Source organism: Tympanuchus pallidicinctus, unplaced genomic scaffold (genome assembly GCF_026119805.1).
Source record: "Tympanuchus pallidicinctus isolate F22 unplaced genomic scaffold, pur_lepc_1.0 scaffold1, whole genome shotgun sequence".
NCBI classification, from domain to species: Eukaryota; Metazoa; Chordata; class Aves; order Galliformes; family Phasianidae; genus Tympanuchus; species Tympanuchus pallidicinctus.
The window spans coordinates 104,337,909-104,357,387 of record NW_026294618.1 but is presented as its reverse complement, the minus strand read 5'-3'; the positions used below and the strand labels follow the sequence as shown (position 1 = coordinate 104,357,387).

The 19,479-nt window shown below is 42.0% G+C and overlaps 1 protein-coding gene across 4 annotated transcripts in view; it reads left to right on the top strand.

Moving 5' to 3' along the window:
• MACROD2 (mono-ADP ribosylhydrolase 2) overlaps positions 1-19,479 on the top strand; it is an 835,077-nt gene that overhangs the window by 3,832 nt on the left and 811,766 nt on the right. For all 4 annotated transcript variants that reach the window (XM_052678095.1, XM_052678026.1, XM_052677938.1 and 1 more), the window contains exon 2: positions 229-345. In XM_052678095.1, the coding sequence (XP_052534055.1) occupies positions 229-345 (117 nt within the window). The remainder of the gene's footprint in view (positions 1-228; positions 346-19,479) is intronic.

Genomic DNA, 19,479 nt, shown 5'->3' with positions numbered 1-19,479 from the left:
TTTCTTTTTTTTTGCTGAACTGGGATATCCAGAAATAGGTGCAGGCAGTGGTTCTAAATACACTGTGTTCAGCTTCTATTATTTGTAACTCATCAAATCACCCATGCTTGTTTCTTTCACACAGTGTTTGGTTGCCTCAAGGACACTGAATTGGTCACTACTTGGCCAATGTACAAGAACATATGAAAGCTTGCAGAACTTTTATTTATCTTTTTATCCCCCAAACAGAACGTTTGCTGAAGATGACCTTGGAAGAAAGACGCAAAGAGTACTTAAGGGGATACGTTGCACTGAAAGATATTCCAACGTGGATGGAAGAAATGAGAAGCAAGAATGAAAGTGATGGTAAGTAAAATGGGAGAATCTTATTTAATAAATTATTTTGTTGACTCAGCCTTTTCTGTTTTCTCAGTTACTTTTAAGAGCAGAAGACTCGGAATCTTTGTTAGTTACAGTGGCAGCCTTAATTGGGGTCAGGAGTGCTACACTGGGGTGGGTGGGGTAAAACAGCTTAAAAAACCTCAAAACAACACTGGTTTCCACTGATTCCTTAAATACCTGCAGGCACAGACAGAACATTGGTACCCTTAGGTATGTGAAGCAGCAATTCTTTGCCTCTGCATTTACCCTCTGGATAATCAGCCATGCCTAATTAACTTCGTCTTAATGAACTTAGGAACCTTAATGGTGTGGGGAATCTGGGCAAAATAGTGTTGTTCTTGTAGGCTGCAGTGGGGAAGTGGGGAAGTGCATGAGTTGTGGTGGCTACTGAAAATCTAGAGACAAGATGAGATTGAATTTGAAGCCTCTGTTGAAAACAACATTTCTTACTCATGATCCAGTCTCCTTCCTTGGGCTGAGGAGCATCAGCCTGGCCTGGATGAACTCCTCTTCTCTTAGTGTGTGCAGTGTTATCATGATGGCCAGTAGGGTTGTCAAAATACTTGCAGTGGAAGCTGTCTAGAGATGTGAACTGAACTTGCTAACGTAGATAAAATATTTGAGGTCTAGATTCTGGTAAGAATTTAATTCTGTTACATTCTTTTTTCTAGTTCTCCTTCATTCACATGTGTATGAGAAGAGGGACTTCCTGGTCTGGTTTCCCCCTCCTGTTTTCTTTCTATGTTTTATCTGGGCTGTCTCTTGGGCTCAAACTATGAAATATAACATATTCTCTGTTGCAGTCTTCTTACTGCTGCTGATACAGGAATCGATTGCTGACCCTTTTGTAACTGTTGAGGGCTAATACTGCCTGGTGTGAACAAGAACGCAGAGTGGCCTTGTGACTATAGGTGGCCGTAGCCTTCATAATAACACTCCATGTGAGATGAGGTCTGAAACTTATAATCTGTTTTTAATAAAATGGGAAAGTTGCAGTCTTTTTTTTTTTTTTTTTTTCCTTCTAAAAGCATTTCTAGTGACTTCAGAAATAAAAATGCACGTCAAAAGTTGCTTAGCTTTGAAATTCCAACGTGGTTCTATTACAGCAGTATCCATAGGTCTTTGCCCTTTTATGCTACATCTTTGCTATCTTCATAACATCAGGAATCTTGTTTATCCATAAAACGAGGGCTGTGTAAAAAAAATCTAGAGATTGCATGACTTCAAAATTTGTTTAGGTCTGTGGCACGTGGGAATGTGCAGTCTGTCCATTAGCTTAAGTGGGAGACTTTTTATCCTTCCTAGGCTGAACCGTGTTTTTATTCTGACAACTCTCAGGTGTGACTTATAAAACTGCTGGATCTCATATTACATGGGCTGCTGAATGTGACAAGGTGTGGATTTATGTTGTGATTGCTGTTACATCTCACATAAGCAAAATGTCAGTGTGTAATGTGCAGCTATTGAATCACAGGGATGGTGAATTTATTTCACTGTAGGTCCTCTCTGTTAGTACCCAGTACGCTGCAAAAAATGCTGGAAGGCAAAAGTTGTGCAGGAACGTTATTTTTTTCTTCTCTGCTACGCAAAGATTTTGTTATAATGTTTTCAGGAGAAACTATCCTTAGTCTCTTGTTTTTTTCCAGATGTCTTTGTTGTAAGTAAGTCATGTGAAGCAGTGAGGAGCTCATGGAAGGCTAGGTGCTCGAAATGTTTCCCAGCTGATTCGGTCGGTTAAAGAAACTCTGTTAGGGAGAATGTTACTGTATCCATTCCAAACTCTGTTTCCTTTAAATGTCAACTCAATTCTGAAGGTATCAGGAGTATGAGGGTCGGATGAAGCTCCCTGTGCTGAAATCAGCGATGACTTGAGAATGCACTGCCCAAGTTCTGTTGTTTTCTCCAAGTGAAAGGTTACTTCTTGCGGTGACAAACTAAGGAGGTCTGAAGAAAAAGAACTAAAAAGAAATAATGAATGTGTGCACTTGACAAGCCAAGGCAGCAACTGATGAGGAATGTGGAATAAGTTTTCTACCATTTACTTCAAACACTGTATGCTGTGAATAAATGACAGATTGATTAGTAAAGCGTGGAGTGGCTGTTCAGAAAGAGCGATGGGGAGAATTCAAGACAGGAACCAAGAACAAATAAACTGAAGCAGGTGTGATCAATCTTGTGCTGGAATACAGAGCTGTAGGAGAACAGGAGAGCCTCAGGGACAGGCCTGGTACTCCCAGGTTCACCAGACTGGGAATGAAAGGTGTTCAGTACTGCACAAATTTTTGTATTGGCTTTTTCTTGGCGATATCATTGTGTGAACAACACAAAGGCTTTTATGGTACCGATTTTTCAATGTGAAAGTATTGCTGGAAAGCATGTTGAGATTCCAGCTAGTCGCACGGTTCTGTTATATGCCAGTTTAATGGGAGATTACTAAAGTCTCTGGAACTGCTGAAACTGAAATGATGATGAAAAAACTTCCTGCTGGGAAGGAGCCAGCCTGGCTGCCATGCTCTGTTTGGTCCTTGTTGAGAAGTTTGGAGAAGGCACTTTGGTTGGTGGAGGGAAGTGTTTCTGCCCCCGTTCCTCCTCAACCTTTGGGTGTGAAGTGGTATTTGGAATCCTGAAGGATACCTGTAATGCTTTGAGGAAGTGGACCTTGAGGTGAGTTTTGGCAAGTCTGGATATCTTAAGAAATCACTACAACAACAAAGAATTTCTGGGAACAAAGTTAGGAAGTTGTGAAGGGCAGATGAGAGTGACTTTTTCTTAAGTGAAAATTCTGGAACAGCGAAGGTGTTTAATTGGAAGTTGGAAGCAGCTGTGTGTGGTTGAGTCTGTTTTACTCTTTCCTGACTAAGCCAAGAATCTTAAATTTTTGAAGGTCTTATGGGGGCATGCATCTGGTCTAGCCGTGAGAAATGAAGTTGCTGTGCATTGTGACGTGGAATGTCTTCTGATACTTTTTGATTTAGGGGAAGAAGGGTGATGTGGAATGCAGACGTGAAGTTAGTGCCTGCTGACCTGAATGCAGGGAAGCGAGCTCTCAGGCGTGTGTGTTTCTGGAAAGACTGCGTTGGCAATGTCTCTGGGTTTTGGCAAATAACTGGCCAAGCTGGGAAGGTAGACCTCGAGGTACCATAACTGTCCATTCTCCTTACTCTGCTGTTACTGACAAGCGATCCTTTTGAATCTCAGAGCGGATGATAAGAAGGGAAACAATCTCTTCCTCTTAAGGCTGCTTCGTAAGTGGCAGAAATTCTTTTGTTTGCTTTAACCACATTAAGAAAAGGAGAAACTGTCAAGAATGACCCTGTCATACAGGGCAAGGTAGTCTGCATGTGCTGTAATCCATCCTTCCTCCCACATCTCGTTCTCCAGCTATACCAAAGCCAGACACATCTCATCTGTTCTGTTACGTACTTGGAAGCAGGGTTTCTTCCTGACAACTTGCAAATAATGGACTTGTTTACTGAAGCTCTGGATTTTCAGTACCTCAATTTCAATGCTATTTGTTATGTATCACCTTATGCTATATACTTGACCTGTACAGTAATGACAAATTGTATTTTGTTGTGTTTGGTGAATAAAGAGACATAATGCAGAAGAACTAAAATCTTTTTTGGAGTTGAATATAGTAACTTATTTTTGGGTGCAGTTATTCCTGAAGATGTCTTTTTGGTTCAGTGGGGGAACTTTGGAAGAAAAAGGTTTCAAAAAAACCTTTTCCATGAAAGCTTTTCTAAAAACTGGGGGTTTGAGAAATCTGTTGCTGCTGAGTTCTGTGTACTAATGGTAGATAAACGCTTTGTTGCGTTTCCATTCAGTAAGTGGATTTATGGCTAATTCACAGCATGTGGCAGTCCTGTTGGGCAGTCAAGGTCTGTGGGATTCATTGGCAGAGCAGAGGTGCAGAGGAGACAGGAGAAATCTTTAAATCATTATCTGAATTTGCTAAGAGTAACTATTTTTTATGAGATCAAGTCAAACAGGAAGAATACAGCAGCTTTAGAGACTTCTTGTTGGTTTAAATGCCACGAAAGGCCTGCAGTATTATTTGTTTTAGTGAGTCTTTGACAATCAGATGTTTTGGCTGCTTCTGAATTTTCTTAATATGCTTTATTTTTAGAAAATGATGTGGTTCAAAATGTGCTGAAATTGATCTACTTTAACACTGAAAGTTTTATGCAGATTTTTATGAGGTTTAGATTTAATAAAAGCATCTTTGTGCTAAAAATCTGCAGATTTCTAAATATTCAGAGAGATGACAAGATTAAAGAGACAAAGCATCTGTATAAGCCACTCAGTGCTTAATGTTGAAAAGAAAATATATGATCGTATTAAACTCTATTGACCAGCATTACTTGATATTGTTAACTAATCACCAATCATACTGGGTGCTTTGGACTGTTTATGAAGTGAGTGCCTGTCCTGCAGGAACCATGAATCAAGGTATGCCTGTTTTTTATGCAAGTTGTCAAACAGCGATTGGAAATCAGCCTCCCCTGAAAATCTGCCTGAAGTCTACAGTGAGAAACAGCATCTCGCAAAATTATTCATCATCTTCATCGTATTCATCATCTTTTCTACACAGAAAAAGAAATGGTTGTATGAGAATGCGAACAGCTCCCGAGAGCTGCTCCTCAACCGAGGGTTTCTCTGACTGTCACAGCTCTGTGAAACTAGCACGCTTCAAGACCACCCCCTGCCAAGAAAACAAGTCCATCGACTGTCTTTAGAACAGACTTCTACCTGAGTGGCAGGGATGAAAGTCAATTGGGACATCTTAACTCCGTGTGACGTTTGCTATCCGTCAGTCAGTGGCAGCTGTACTTCTGCTGCTGACGCTGGTTTATGTTGGCAGTGCAGAAGGTTTTTGGCTGAGTTCCCATACAAAACCTGCATGCTTCGGTTCAGGATCTCCTGCTACTAGTTGTAGCTGTGGATGATAAATTTTAGCTTTGTTTATACTTAGTGCTCTATTTGCTTTTGTTTTCTATTTTTGATTGTTGTTGCTCATACTGAACGTCTTACACTGGAGTCTTCAGGAGACACTGAGGTGTGTTTGGTTTGAAAGCTGTCACTTACATGCATGTGGAGGTTACTGCTTCATGCCTGCTGCTTGAACTCTATTAAAATACTAACATTTGTGGCTTCAGTGAAGATCATGATATTGAAGTAGTTTATCTGTGGAATTCCTCACTTTCCAGGCCAGTACCTACATGCAACAGGAGTGAGCAGATTTCTATGATGCATACAGCTGGAGTGGCTGCAAGAGTGAAACCATATTTGCAGCAAATTAGGTATCAGTAATATTAGTTAATTTATTAATAATTAATATAACTGAGAACTAATTAATTGCAGTTATTATAAAGACTTCCAGGAGCATATGTGCCCATGGTCTGACATAGGTGAGATGGTTTATGCCTGTCATTTATTTACAGCCTGTTTACAGATGCTTCTGGAGCACTAGTGAGCAACAGGGAGCTATACTGAGAGTAGAAAACTGCAGAGTGATACAAAGCTGATCTTGCCATTTGCTGATGCTCTGTATTTTTCTATCTTTCTAAACGCACACCTCAGGCACTCTTTTCCAAAGACAGCTTTACAATGTGTAGGGATGGGGAGAATATCCTTGTGAGCAAGTATTAAGGTAAAGTGAGAAATGGCTGTTTTTTGGCGGGGTTGGTTTGGTTTTAGTGTCAAGTATTCCTATTTAGTTGGTGATATACCTGACATAAATAGACAAGTAATTCAAACAGTATGTTTACTATAGCAGATGGAAAAACTGTGATGAACAGAAAGAACCAATGTGTATTCAGTTGACCTTGTAGCTCCCCGGTGAGCAGCATAGATATAACCTTTATAGGATGGATTAGCTGTCAGAGCAGTAATGCCTGTGTTAGTTTTCTTCAAAGAAAAATCTTGCCTTCAGCAACTGTAAGAGATGGTTATTAAAAAGCAAGAAATCAGCTCTGTTTATATATATATAAAGAACACGTAATTCAGTATGGCTAATTCTCTAAGACGATAAATCACTTGACTTTGATTAAGATGATGTCTTCTTAAGCTGTTGTTCCATAATTTATTTTTTACCAAGTTAATATCTACGCAGCATTAAGTTTATGCAGGTCCCTGATATGGTTGTCATTTTGTGATGTTTCTGTATGCAGCTGAGAACCTTATATTTTGATGTGCTAACTGTAGTAGCTTTTTCATTTCTGCTACTATCAGAAATAAATTAGAATCCTCACCGCTGCTCTGCAAGCTATCGGTCTCTCTTTTGAGAGTCACAATAGTGAAGATACAATGTGAAGTTTAACACAGGTTAGCCAGGGGAAAAATCTCTAATGTTGAAGTGCTTGAGTCTTGACACTATTAATAATTCTGAAGCCTCCCATCCCATGCAGTAAGAGGATCAGGTGTTCTTTGTAGCTGCTGAACATTGTATGCAGCTCAGTAAGGAGGTCCCTAAGGAAGTTTTGTCAGCAGGTAGGCTTGCTTGGATGGCAGGGAAGGATGACTTTATCAGCAGTGGTGCTGTGTGTAAGACAGTATGTGCTGTTCCTCAGAAATTGTTGAAAATGCAGGGTTTTTGAAGTTCCAGCCTGGATTTTATTCAGTAGCTGACTTGCCTCATATTCAAGTCTAGAAAGGGAAAGAATACTATCTTCTTGAATGACATAGCTCTTTATATATATATATATCTGTTTTTTTTTCTCCTTGATGGGAATTTCTTCTTCTAATTTTTGTGCATAAGGGATGAGCTCCCTTTTGAGTGAGGCAGGTTGCAAGATCAAATCTCCAATTTCTTCTTCTGTGAAGAGAGTTCCAGTAAGTCATCTAGTTTTGCTCAGTACGGTAGTATAGTTCTAGCCTTAATCTGTTATTTAGGATAGATGGTATATTGTGTCCTCACAGTCTTTTGCAGGCAAATGTGAGCTAATGTGCCAGCCTGAGGGGAGAAAACATGCTTGCTGATTAGCTTGAGGCCAAAATTGAGCTGCTGAATTGTAAGCCATGACAAGGGTACTGCTGTAGACCTGGTGCTTTGTTGACTGCTTGCATGGCTTCCAGGTACCTTTGAGTACAGGCAGGACAAGCTGCTGTGCTCCTTCAGAACGCTGGGAGCTTCCTTTTAATTGGGCAGTAAGAGAGCAAAGACAGTGGTGCTTGCCTCCTTCACCATAGCTTAGTTGTGACAGACACTTATGAGGATACTGAACTGCTGTCTCAATGTGGCTTTGTTGCCTGGGGCCAACAACAATTAGTGCTTGCATGGGCTCAGCCTGCCAGCTGCTGCTCTATGGCCGTGGGAGGCTTGCATCATGGTCTGGAAGTGCATTGCTACCTTTGTGGTTCTTAAACTTCCCTGATAAGTTAGTAGTGTCACTGATACGCTTTAAACTCATTGAGCTCACTGTTTGGATGCTATTAACCAACTCTCATGCACTGCTGCGTTTACTCCACGCACAATTAAACACATGAGTACACGTGTGTTAAAAAGCTAATCGCTGGAAACCAGATAAGCTTGACATCTCTTTTTCAGTTCACTAGAGCCAAACTGCTCAGTTCAGTAGAGCCAACTTGCTCACCACACAGAAACATCTCTAACAACCACTTCATGTTTGAACGAGCTGTTGTAATGCTTCCCCCATGAAGTGGTATGTGGTTTTCCCTGGAAGCTGACATCTAGCTGATGCACCATCCTAAAATCCAGTTGGCACTGAATTTATCAACCCTGTATACTGATGTTTGCTACAATGCTTTCCCGTGCTGGAGAGAAGGCTTGGACAATCCTTTTTATTTCAAACTTTTATTCTGTACAGCTTTAAGACCACTGAAATTATGATGATGTATGGCTCCATTTCTTATGTTAATGGGAAGAGGGGAACCACACAGCAAAGCTACCAAGGCTGGCAGCTGTTTCATGCTTCCTTGTGGAAGGGAGAGTAACAAAGGGCCTTGCCCAAAGTTTCCAGCTGTTTGTGTGGGCAGGGTATTGTAGAATGCACATCCTCTGAAAGGCAAGCTTGCAGCCTCATGCTGATGTAATCCATCCATAATGCAGACCTGAAGAGAGTATAGAACCATTCACCCATCTGCTTTGCTTTAAAACATTTCCCTGCCTTGTCTATCTCTGGCTTTTCTTACATGGCTTTTCTATGCAATATGGGTCTTTTGGGTGGCCTCTTGGTACAGATGGGAGTAGTCTGTAAAGGTGTATGTAAAACCATGACAAGGTGGTGTAAGTTGCCTGTCACACTTGTGCAGCAATTGAAAAAATGTGTAGTTCAAGCTCAGCCTGTGTTGGATTAATTTGTGTGCTTGATATTGTCCTTTGTGTGAATGAGGAACTGCTTAGAAAAAGACATAATAGGATTTAGTTCTCAGATAAACATATTGTGTGTTGTATTGCTGTGGGTATGTTTAATGAATCTGAACTAACTGAAAGAAAACCTCACTTAGTGCTAAGTGTTGGGAGGGTGAGCCAGGGAACCACTGACTGGGCTGCCTCACTTCTGTGCAATGGAAGGTTGTGCTACAGATCCTCCTGGGAGCTGTGCTAAGGCTCATGGAAGACAGAGAGGTGATATGGGACAGCTGTGTCAGCAGGGTGAGGGAGGGGATCTGCCCCTCTGCTCTGTGCTGTGAGACCTCACCTGGAGCACTGCGACCAGATGGGGAGTGCTCAGTACAGGAGAGACATGGAGCTGCTGGAGAGTGTGCAGAGCAGAGCTGCAAAAATGATCCAGGGATGGAACACCTCTCTGCGAGGACAGGCTGAGAGCTGGGCTGTGCAGCCTGGAAAAGGGAAGACTCTGTGAGACCTGATAATGGCCTGTTAGTATCTGAAGGGTAAGAAAGAAGGGGAAGGACTATTTAGAGGGGTCTGTGTAGTAGGACAAGGGGACATGGTTTAAAACCAAAAGAGGGAAGATTTAGGTGGGATATAAGGAAGAAATTTTTTATACTAAGGCTGGTGAGGCACTTGCCCAGAGAGGCAGTGGATGCCCCATCCCTGCAGACAGGCAAGGTCGGGCTGGACGGGGCTCTGAGCACTGATGGAGCTGAGGGTGTCCCTGTGCACTGCAGGGGGTTGGGTTTAGTGACCTTTAAAGGTCCCTTCCAACTCAAATGATTCTATGTCCCTGGGAGCATGGATCAGTTATATTTAAAGAAGTAGAGGCAGATTTTTTTCTGTTCTCTTTTACTACTACCAGGTATCTAAAATTTTTAGTGTATTGCTGATAGTTAAATCCAGACAGAATAAGGTGATGTTAGCCACTTTATGCCTGTAATGAATTATGCTACAATATTCAGGTGCTTTGAAGTTTGGTGTTTCCTTCCCTCCCTGCCCCCCCTTTTTAATTTATTTCAGATTAAACATGCAGAAAAAGATAAAGCTGAAAATGTTTCTTCTCTTAGTGAGTTCGTATCATGTCCTATTTTTCAACCCCTGAAAGCAAGCCAGTATGTCAGCCCTAATGGTTGTTGATAGAGTCCCCTCAAATGCTTACAATACTTAATTCTGTACCTTATTGTTTGGATCGAACTCCTATTGTTTCTCAGGATAGCAAATCAGTTATTTTTTTTTCTCTCCTTCCCTTCTTGGGTGGAGAAATATTTAAGCTATGTGTGACCCAGGTTTAATGTCTTCATGCAGAAGATGCCGTTTTGTACTTGCATAAAAACATGCCTGTATCCCAGTAGTAGAAATCCAGAGTGGCAGTCGCATGACATGTTTGCTGGCAGTTCTGCCGGAGTTTGGTCGTTTGCTGATAGTAACTTTGTATCTCCAACCTCCTCAGTAAGTATTACAAAAGGCAGCAGTGCTCGACTAGAGAATCTGTTGCTTAGCAATGGTGTAGGAAATTTATATGGCGCAGAATGTAGAGTAAAATTTCTCTGCTTAAAAAGCTAATGAATCTGTGCATGCTTTAAGCTTATTTAAATTCCGCTTGATGCTGCGTGTGCTGTGTACGCCTACTAACAATGGGCTTATTCCTCATGGTAAATAAAATAGATACTGCTGGAGTCCTGACACCTGGTTACACATAAAAATATGTTCTTTTTTTTCCCCCAGCAAATTCCTGAAGTTGAGTGAAGGAATACTGTGCTGCTGGTAGTGTAAGTTTTGGGTGAAGGTTATCTTGAGAGATACTGGAGTAATTTAGACATACTAGTAATATGAATATAGTGATGCTATCAAGACACGAATCTTGTAATTGAGGTGATCTGCTTTGTTTGAATCACAGAATCACAGAATGGCCAGGGTTGGAAGGGACCTCAAGGATCACGAATCTCCAACCCCCTGCCACATGCAGGGCCACCAACCTCCACGTTAAATGCTAAGCCAGACTGTCCAAGGTCCCATCCAACCTGGCCTTGAACACCTCCAAGGACGGAGCATCCACAACCTCTCTGGGCAGCCTGTTCTAAGGTTTGAAGGAACCTTACAAAGAAGCATCACCTATAGTCTTGCAGCTTTATTTTTTTTAAAAAAGGCATCAATATTGTTCTCAGAGACCATAAGCAGTCTCTGAAAAGGAACAGGAAACATCTCTGAAACATGTTTTTCTGTTTTTGACCTTGCATCATCAACTGCATGCTGCCCGTTGTAGAGAGAGATTGTGAAGTGGGAATTGAATTGGAGGTGGTGCAGTGTGGTTCTTGTCTCCAGCTGACCTTGGCTGACTACTTACCATCCTTCAGTCAAGCTCACACTGCCATTCTGGAAGAAGGATTTGTGTTTCGAAGTTCTTGCTATCCCTCAGATCCAGGTACTGATCATCAGACTTGGGCAAGAACTTAATAAATATGCCATCCAACAGCGTTGTTATTCCAATATATTGTCAGAAAGCCTTGAATCCCTCTGAAGGCTCACATTAAAAAAACAAGGCAGTGATTGAGCGAGTTTCTTTAAATATGCAAAGCACAGCTCCTCCTGGGTTTCAGCTAAAGTGGCAGCCATACCTAAGGACCCTAACTAGTGAAATCTCAAGCCAGAGAAGCAAGCATAGCAGCTGTGTGCTGACTCTCCAAGTAAACACACAAATACCCTAGGGCCTCAGCCTACTTACGTTGTGTCTTTGCTCTGGCACTGTGCATGCCACTGAGGTGAAGAGACTTTGATTTATGAATTGACAACTGTGTGTCTCTGCAGAGCAAGTTGTATAACAAATACGGATTGAGTATGTATTAACTTTCTTGTTCTCTCCGTTACTACTGCTTTCTCAAAGTTTGTTCTTGGTTATTGCATTCCACACAACGTCTTGCCCAGTTTCCCAGAAAGCTGAGGAAAAGGACCAGCCCCTCTGTTCTTTTACCTTCTTCTTCTCACAGGCTTAATGGGCTGTTTTCTCCTCTGTCTTGTTTTTGGGGGACATACAGAACTGTGTGGGGTAGAATGAGAAAAGGTAGAGATATAACATTGTGTGAACTACCCAAGAGCTTTATAACATCAGAATAATAATGTTGTGAATGTGCATTGTATGGATTGCCAGGACTAGCATTTTTAATCAGTTCTTATGGTATGCTGCTCTCCGTAATGTGTAACATAACCCTCAGTGACTTCCAATTCCATCATATGGCTGAAAAGTAGAGGCGCTTATTTACAAACCTGTTCCTGGGCTGCTGATAAATTTGTGTTAACACAGATCAGATGAGTTACTCCTAGGCTTTTTGTGGTATCGATTCAGAGAGGTGTGTTTGTACCACTATTGAACTCAATTAAGATGTGGTTTATTGGATGTGGGCTCCTTAGATAACTAGTGGACACCAGGTGATGTTCATTTAACTGAAGTTATTGAATACTTCTAGAAAAACCATGAATGGGAGGCACTGTAACCTCCTGGACTGGAAGCTGGGGCAGAGTACAACCACTGCACATTGCTGAACTGGGGAGTGTGATTGGTGCACTTGAGATGGTCAGAGGGCTGGAGCATCTTCTCTACAAGGAGAGACTGAGAGAGCTGGGATCTAGCCTGCAGGGGTCAGCTCCCAGGTGAGATATTAGCAATAAATGTAAGCATATGACAGTAAGGCATAAAGAAGGCAGAAGATAGCTCTGGACTTTCCAGTAGTGCATAGTAGCAGGGCAAGAAGATGTGATCACTACTTGAAAGAGGAAATTCTGTCAAAAAAAAGCACCACAACAAAGCACTTATTGTGAGGGTTGCACAGAAACAGAGTTTATGGGGTCTCCATCCTTGGAAGAATTTAAAACCCAACTGGATGGGATCCTGGGCAACCTATTCTGAGCAGAGGATGTTGAGCAGACAGTCTCTAGAGGTCCCATTCCACCTCACCTGTCTGTGAGCTGTGTGCTCTGCTAGCACTTGGCTGTGATCATTGGCTAATCTGATGATATCTCTTTATAATTAGCTGCAGCTGAGCGTATTGGCAGAGTAGTGTCAGAAAGTCCTGGTGCCTTTGACTTGCATGTTGTGCAGCGTTTTTGGCTAGGTAGATAGCGATTTGTCTGCAACAGATGTTTCTTCTCAGGTTGTGATTGTGCTTAAGTCCAAGAACTGCTAGAGCAAATCTGTACTACAAATTTGAAGTACTGTAGTGCATCTGTGAACGCTTTCCCAAGATGATGAAACACGTGGAAATAATACTTGATTTAAATAAGCAATTGCCTTTCCTGTACAATCATCCACTGCTAGTAGGAGTGAAAGCAGGCACGTAATGTAACAGATCTTACAATCTGTCTTTTCAAAAGCTCTGTAAGCATATGCAGAAACAAATGGAACGGAAAGCTGTGTTAAATGTGAGGTTAGTAATTGCTGATAGGTTGTCATTTTTAATCTGTACAAGACATTTGTAAAGCAAAGCCTTGGGGGAAAGCATTGAAGAAAAGAATGCAGAATATCTAGTAGGATGGTTACTGCACCTTTTCCTTTGGTCAGACGTTCTTAAACATGCTCAACTCCTTTGATTTTGTAGCAGCCTATGAAAAGTGGAGTAGTGTCCTAATCCAGTCTTTTGCTGGGAGGTCTCCTGGTAGGGGAAGGGTTGGCCTCTGCTTGGTTGCTGTTGGAGTTCCTGTTCCTTGTACAGATCCTTTCCTAGCACTGGCTGCAAATCCTGTTACAGGTTGCTGCAAGAGAAGCATTGTGGGGATACATGTTTCCACGAGTAGCTCTTGTAGCAGGGATGAAATAGCAGATTTTTGTGTGTGTGTGGAAATGAGTTATTACCTTCAGAAGCAAATTCTACAGCTGTTTGTAAGTATGAAACTTTCCCTTTTTCAGCTTTGTTGCTTGCAGTTCACTCTGCTCTTATTCATAGAATGCTTTGTGTTGGAAGGGACCTTTAAGAGCATCTAGTTCCAACCCTCTGCTATAGGCAGGGACACCTCCCACAAGAGCAGGTTGCTCTCAGCCCCATCCAGCCTGGTCTTGAATACTTGCAGGGAGGGGGCATCCACAACCTTGCTGCAATCTGTTCCAGTTTCTCATCACCCTCACTTCAAGTAAAGAATTGCTTCCTTATTTTTATGAAATAGAGGAAAACAGTGATAAATCCAATTTGTTAAACAAAATTTGATTTAAATACCTTAGGCTTTTAGGACTAGCAGCAATAAATCCTTTTCACTTTTTCCTTCTTTAATTTCTTATCATATCTGCTTTTGCTCATGCAGTGCCACGAGCCTTCATTGCCAAAGGTATTGCTTTATATTATGGATCTTTAATAACTATTTTCACTATCATGTTTGTACTCAACTCTTTCATTAGCAAATAGTTGAAAAATTACCATATGTTTTTAATAGCTCTTCCAGCTGTGTGTTTTACTTCTTCTTTTCACTGCAAGCTCTTCGGTATTGCTGGAGGGATTTCTCTAACTGGATGTCTGAGAGTATTTTGAAAATGTAGCTACTTAGAAGTGTACTAAATGTCAAAATCCTGTTTTCCTAAACTGAAGAGAAGGGATTAGATTGGTCACGCTATCAGCACAGGTATTAATCAACACGCATTACCTGTGATATCCTTCTGAACTTGAACTGAAGTACTAATTACTTATTTAAGATGAAAGACAGGAGGGAATACTTAGGGGAAGAAAAGATCCAGGAAAAAATGCTGGGTTTAAAAGATGAAAGGTGGAGAAGGGAGAAAAGAAAGGATGATGTTCATGCCCTTGATGGGGGCTCCCTCTAGTGAGCTGTTTTGGAAGTTCTTTTTCCTCTTCTGAAGTAGTTCTCACACTTCCTTTCAGTGCATGTTCAGTAGGTCTGGTATGTTGTTTTTAGTTGGAACAAGAGCAAGCTGCAGCTGAGTGCTGGAACCTGATGCAAACGAGGAGGAATTGCAAGTAAAGTAGGGGGACAGGACTGCCTGTTTGCTTTGGTATGCTGGTACACTTCAGACTTCAGGAAAGGTGTGAATAGGAAGAGCTCAGAGACGTTGTGAGCATGGTTAAAGATCCAAAGGATGTGAAAGGTTGAAAAAGCTGAAGGAAGTGGTGTTGGGTAGCCAGAGGGTTAGAGGATGCTGGGGTGGATCTAAGAGGAAATGCTGGTGGGACGTATATTGCTCAGAATTTGTGAAGATTTTCCAATGTCGTATGTTCTTGAGGCTGAGGAGGGTGCAAGAGTGGAGCCTGGAGTGTTTGTGCTCTCTCTGCTGCTGTGTGCCTTTAAAAATAACCGAAACAAGTGATTTTTAGGAAAGCTGTGACAGGACCAACTCTACCTTTCATGCTTGTAAATGCACAGGTTTAGAATTGTATCATAGAATCATAGAATCACAAGGCTGGAAACGACCTGTAAGATCATCTAGTCCAACCGTCTCCTCATCACCATTGCCACCACTTGCACTGAACCACATCACGCAGCACGTCGTTTAGTGAGGTCGCTCCTCATGGTCATTCACTTTGTTTTTCAATTGTACTTATAGTAAGCCTATTGGCACTACTGAGGTTTTAAAACCACAAAAAACCATCAAACAAAAAAACATAAACACAAAAAGCGAGAAACTCAGAAACAAACAATCCCCCTAAAAACAGTGTATTTGTTTTTGCATTACTTCTGTATATGATATTGTAGAGGGAACTGTTAAGTCCTGGTTTGAACTGCTGATTGCACACCTGGTGAAAGGCTGTGGCTGCTCAGGGAGCACAGACAAATTGTCTGCAGCTGTGCTCCCCAGCTGACCAGAAGGGGAGGACTCACCCCCTGGGCACATATAAAAGCCAGCCACTGAAGGGAGAGCAGCTCTTGGACCTGGGCTGCTTCTTGAGAAGGAGTGCTGCACAGCCAGAGAGCCCCTTCACCACCTGCGTGAGTTCAGTTCTTTCTGTGTATGACTATCGGTCTACCTGCAAATACTTTGCCTGGTGCTGCCAAGAACCTGTCAGAAGCAGCTTTGCTTCTCTGTGGGCAGAATGGATATTTTTCATTATTTCGCTGTATTTCCCTAGTGTTTTTTTTTCTGTAAAAATCACCCTGGGCAAGGGGTTGAGACATGAATGTCCAATCTTCTGGTTTGCCTGGGCCACAATGAGTGAAGAGGGAATTATCTCGTGCCACGTATATATAGGTTGCTCCCAACATAATGCCTCCCACTTCCATTGAATAAATGGTGATATAAACACCATCCTAATGCTGTTTGATAAGAGCGCAATTGCAGCTGCAAAACATTATTTTTTCAGCAGTCACCACCATGCATTTTTGTCAGGGATGAACAAGAGCCATGCTGTGCTTGCAAATACGTGCATCAGCAGTGGTGATCTGCTGTTGCTGTTGCTGAAATGCACCACTTACCCCTCACTGTGCTCATGTCCACTGTTTGATCTCCATCAATGTTCAGCAAGTGTCAGTGGATGTCATTTTTTACTTTGTGGGGGAATTCAGTTACACTCCTTTGCTTCATCCACACTTCCATATACCATTGGTACCAGTGTACCATTGACTGCCCCTCTGCTGCCATCTGTCACACAGCAGCAAAATGTAATGGGATATTGGTGGGAAGGTTCAGCCCCTGCTGCCCTCCCACCAACATCCACCTCTGTCACTGTGGGGCAACATCAGAAAATAGGAGGCATTACTTTCAGTGTAGTCCTCATAAAAATGTATAATATAGCTACTGTATTACGTAACAAAACTTACTTTAATAATTTTTTTTGTTACAACGTAAAAATGAGACATCGACAAAAGCGTAAAACCAGTGGGATATGTGACCCTGTTTTTGTGATAGTAACTCACCAGTCCGATTTGATGGCGTGGTTGCAATGCTCAGGTGTTCAACTGAGCTTTTTGATGTCGCTTTACTCCGAGTGCTTCATCCTTGGCAGTAATTGTTCACAGATGTACATGCTGCCAAAAAGCATTGACATGAATAAGGTGTGATTGTGAAGTGAGGGGTGTATGTCTTTTCTAAGAGAGGTCTTAGAAAAGTCTGGTCCTGAGGCTTGATCAGATTTTTGAGTTGAATGGTTGAATGTCTGATTGCAACCTGATGCCATGTGTGGCATGCAGGCATGTGAGTTGGACACACCTGTGTTAAGGCTTGCATTTGAGCCAGGAGTGCAGAGAAGTTTAAAAGTTATACAGGTCAAGAGAAAGAGGCAAGTAGACCAAGTTGATGCTTGAAGTTTTAGCCTTGTTTGTTGATTGGGATTTGTTTGTTTTGCTTGTGTATGTGCAGATTGTTGGCACGTGTGCAGAGCGGTTTCATACCTTGTCTCACTTCTAAAATTTGTGAATATTCCGTTTATCCCCCCTGCTTAATAACATGCTGTGTATCAATTATTTGAATTCATCTCAGCCTGAAAGTTGCAAATGGCATTGCAAGCTGCTGGAGGGAGAGTGCTTGTTGGTGCCTTTAGCCAAAGGTCTTGGTCTAATGAGGGTGTATTCCAGAGGCAGGGATGGCATAAAGTGGTCATTAGGGATGGCTCTGGGGTTGTATCGTCAGAAATCAGATATCTAGACTTCATGTCAGCACACCTTGTAAGATTTACTTGAGTTTAAAAAAAAAAAAAAAAAGTCCACAAACATGTAGTGTTTTCTAAAGCGTTTATACTTTATATTACAGGGGGAAATTCTTTACAGAGAGAGTGGTGAGGTGCTGGAACAGCTGCCCAGAGAGGCTGTGGATGCCCCATCCCTGGAGGTGTTCAAGGCCAGGTTGGATGGGGCCCTGGGCAGCCTGGTTTAGCATTAAATGGGGAGGTTGGTGGCCCTGCGTGTGGCAGGGGGGTTGGAGATTCAGGATCCTTGAGGTCCCTTCCAACCCTGGCCATTCTGTGTGATCTTCATTTTTAACCTGAAGGACTATTTTGCAGTGCAGAGATTTGGTTTTGCTTCATGTCGAGAGTTAGGAGTGAAGGTGTGATCACAGTTCAGTCCAAATCCTCTTTTTCTCAGATTCATGAGCTGTGGCTGTCTGGCTGTTTGTTGGCTTGTTTGTGAGGTTTTTTTTTCTTTCTGTTCTCATGTCTGTGAGATTGGATGGCTGCAAATGTGAATAGGTGAGTTCTATTACTCTTCTTTGATTTTACATGGCATTTTGTTGATGAGCAGTCTTCCAAGTGTAGGTACAGCAGGTGTGCCTCAGAACAGCTCAGAATAAGGATGAGGTGAGAACTAACCTCACAATGAAGGTCTCACTGGGAGTGCATAATGATAAAGGCCCAAATAAAGCAGAAGCTTTATTATGTTTAAAATTCAGTCTTCACGCTCTATTCACTCCTTTTGTCCTGAGAGCTCATGCTCACTGTCGTGGATCAGATGGAACAGATTTCTGATCTTGGTGTCTGGTACATCTGTTTAAGTGGTGGACTTTGTAATAGTCTTGATCTGGTTTGTTTTTTAGGACTGGAATCTTTCTGAATGTTCCTGGCTTTCCAACTGTTCTGCCTTCAGGGTGTACTCTGGACAAAGTTGTTGAGGCAGACTTGAAAGCTTGGCAGGGGGGCTGTCTTCTCTCCAGATGCTTCTTGGGGATGATTTGTGGGTTATGGACACAGCTGCTGTCTGTTCTGTCTTTCAGTCAGGTATCATGAGCATCTCTAAAGGGTGGGGTTGATGCACATTCCTGGTCTGTACCTTGTGCTGAAGACTGGTGTTACATAGCAACCAGTTCGGAGAATTAATTTCTTGAGGGTATATGTACAGTTCTTTCTTTAGAGCAAGAAACACTTGATTTGCTACAAGTGCAAGGGTCTGTTGCTGCTTGGATTTCTATGAGTGCATGAGTTTTGCATGTGTCTGTGAAACAAGCAGTGCTCTGCATCTGTTGGCTGGTCCTTGCTGAGGTACAGTGCAATAGCTGCAACAGATGAGTTTCTTGGGCATATTTGAGTTATTTGAGGACAGTGCATCATTCTTAATGACAAATCTGAGATTCAGCGTTACCTTGCAGAGCAGACAAAAATGCGTATGGGTAAGGAAAAGATGGGAGACAAAAGTGAGAAGTGAGTTCTATAATCACCGGGAATGACCTCACTGTCTTTGCCAAGATGACTACTTTGATTAGCGGAGAAGAAAACATCCCCAATAAGATGCCAGTTTGACTTTGTTAGGGAAAACTGTCTGCCAATCCCAGAGATCTGACAGATGGCAATGTGACTATTTGTATTGTGCTGGGGTTACTCTTTTAATCAGAGGTGTATTAGTAGACTTGTCAAGAGCGCTTGACTGCGAATGAGACTTGGCTCTCTGAGACTCCCGTCAGTGTTAAGAATCTTTCTGCAACAACCAGCATGAAATAATGAAAACTAAAATTCTCTCTATTACCAGATTTTTTTTTTTTTTTAATGGAAAGAAGTAAGGGTAATCTGCCACAGATGCACGAGGCAGCATGTGTATTTCCTACTGGGCTGTATTACAAATGGCCAAAAGGTGATGAGCAGGTAAAGGACTTGCTGAAGAGGTTGAAGATCATCCAGGTGTAGTGTGTTGGATTTTTTTTTGCTCATGAGGTTGTAAATTTACTTACGCTTTTCTATGGGGAAGAAGTCAGCACTTGTGAAGAGCAAGAACTAAAGGTGAGTGTGATGGCAGTGCAGCACAGGTCAGGAGGTAGTGATTGTGTTGTGTCCCATCTGTAATGGGACCTTGCTGGTGAATTGGCAAAGGAAGGGATATCTGTG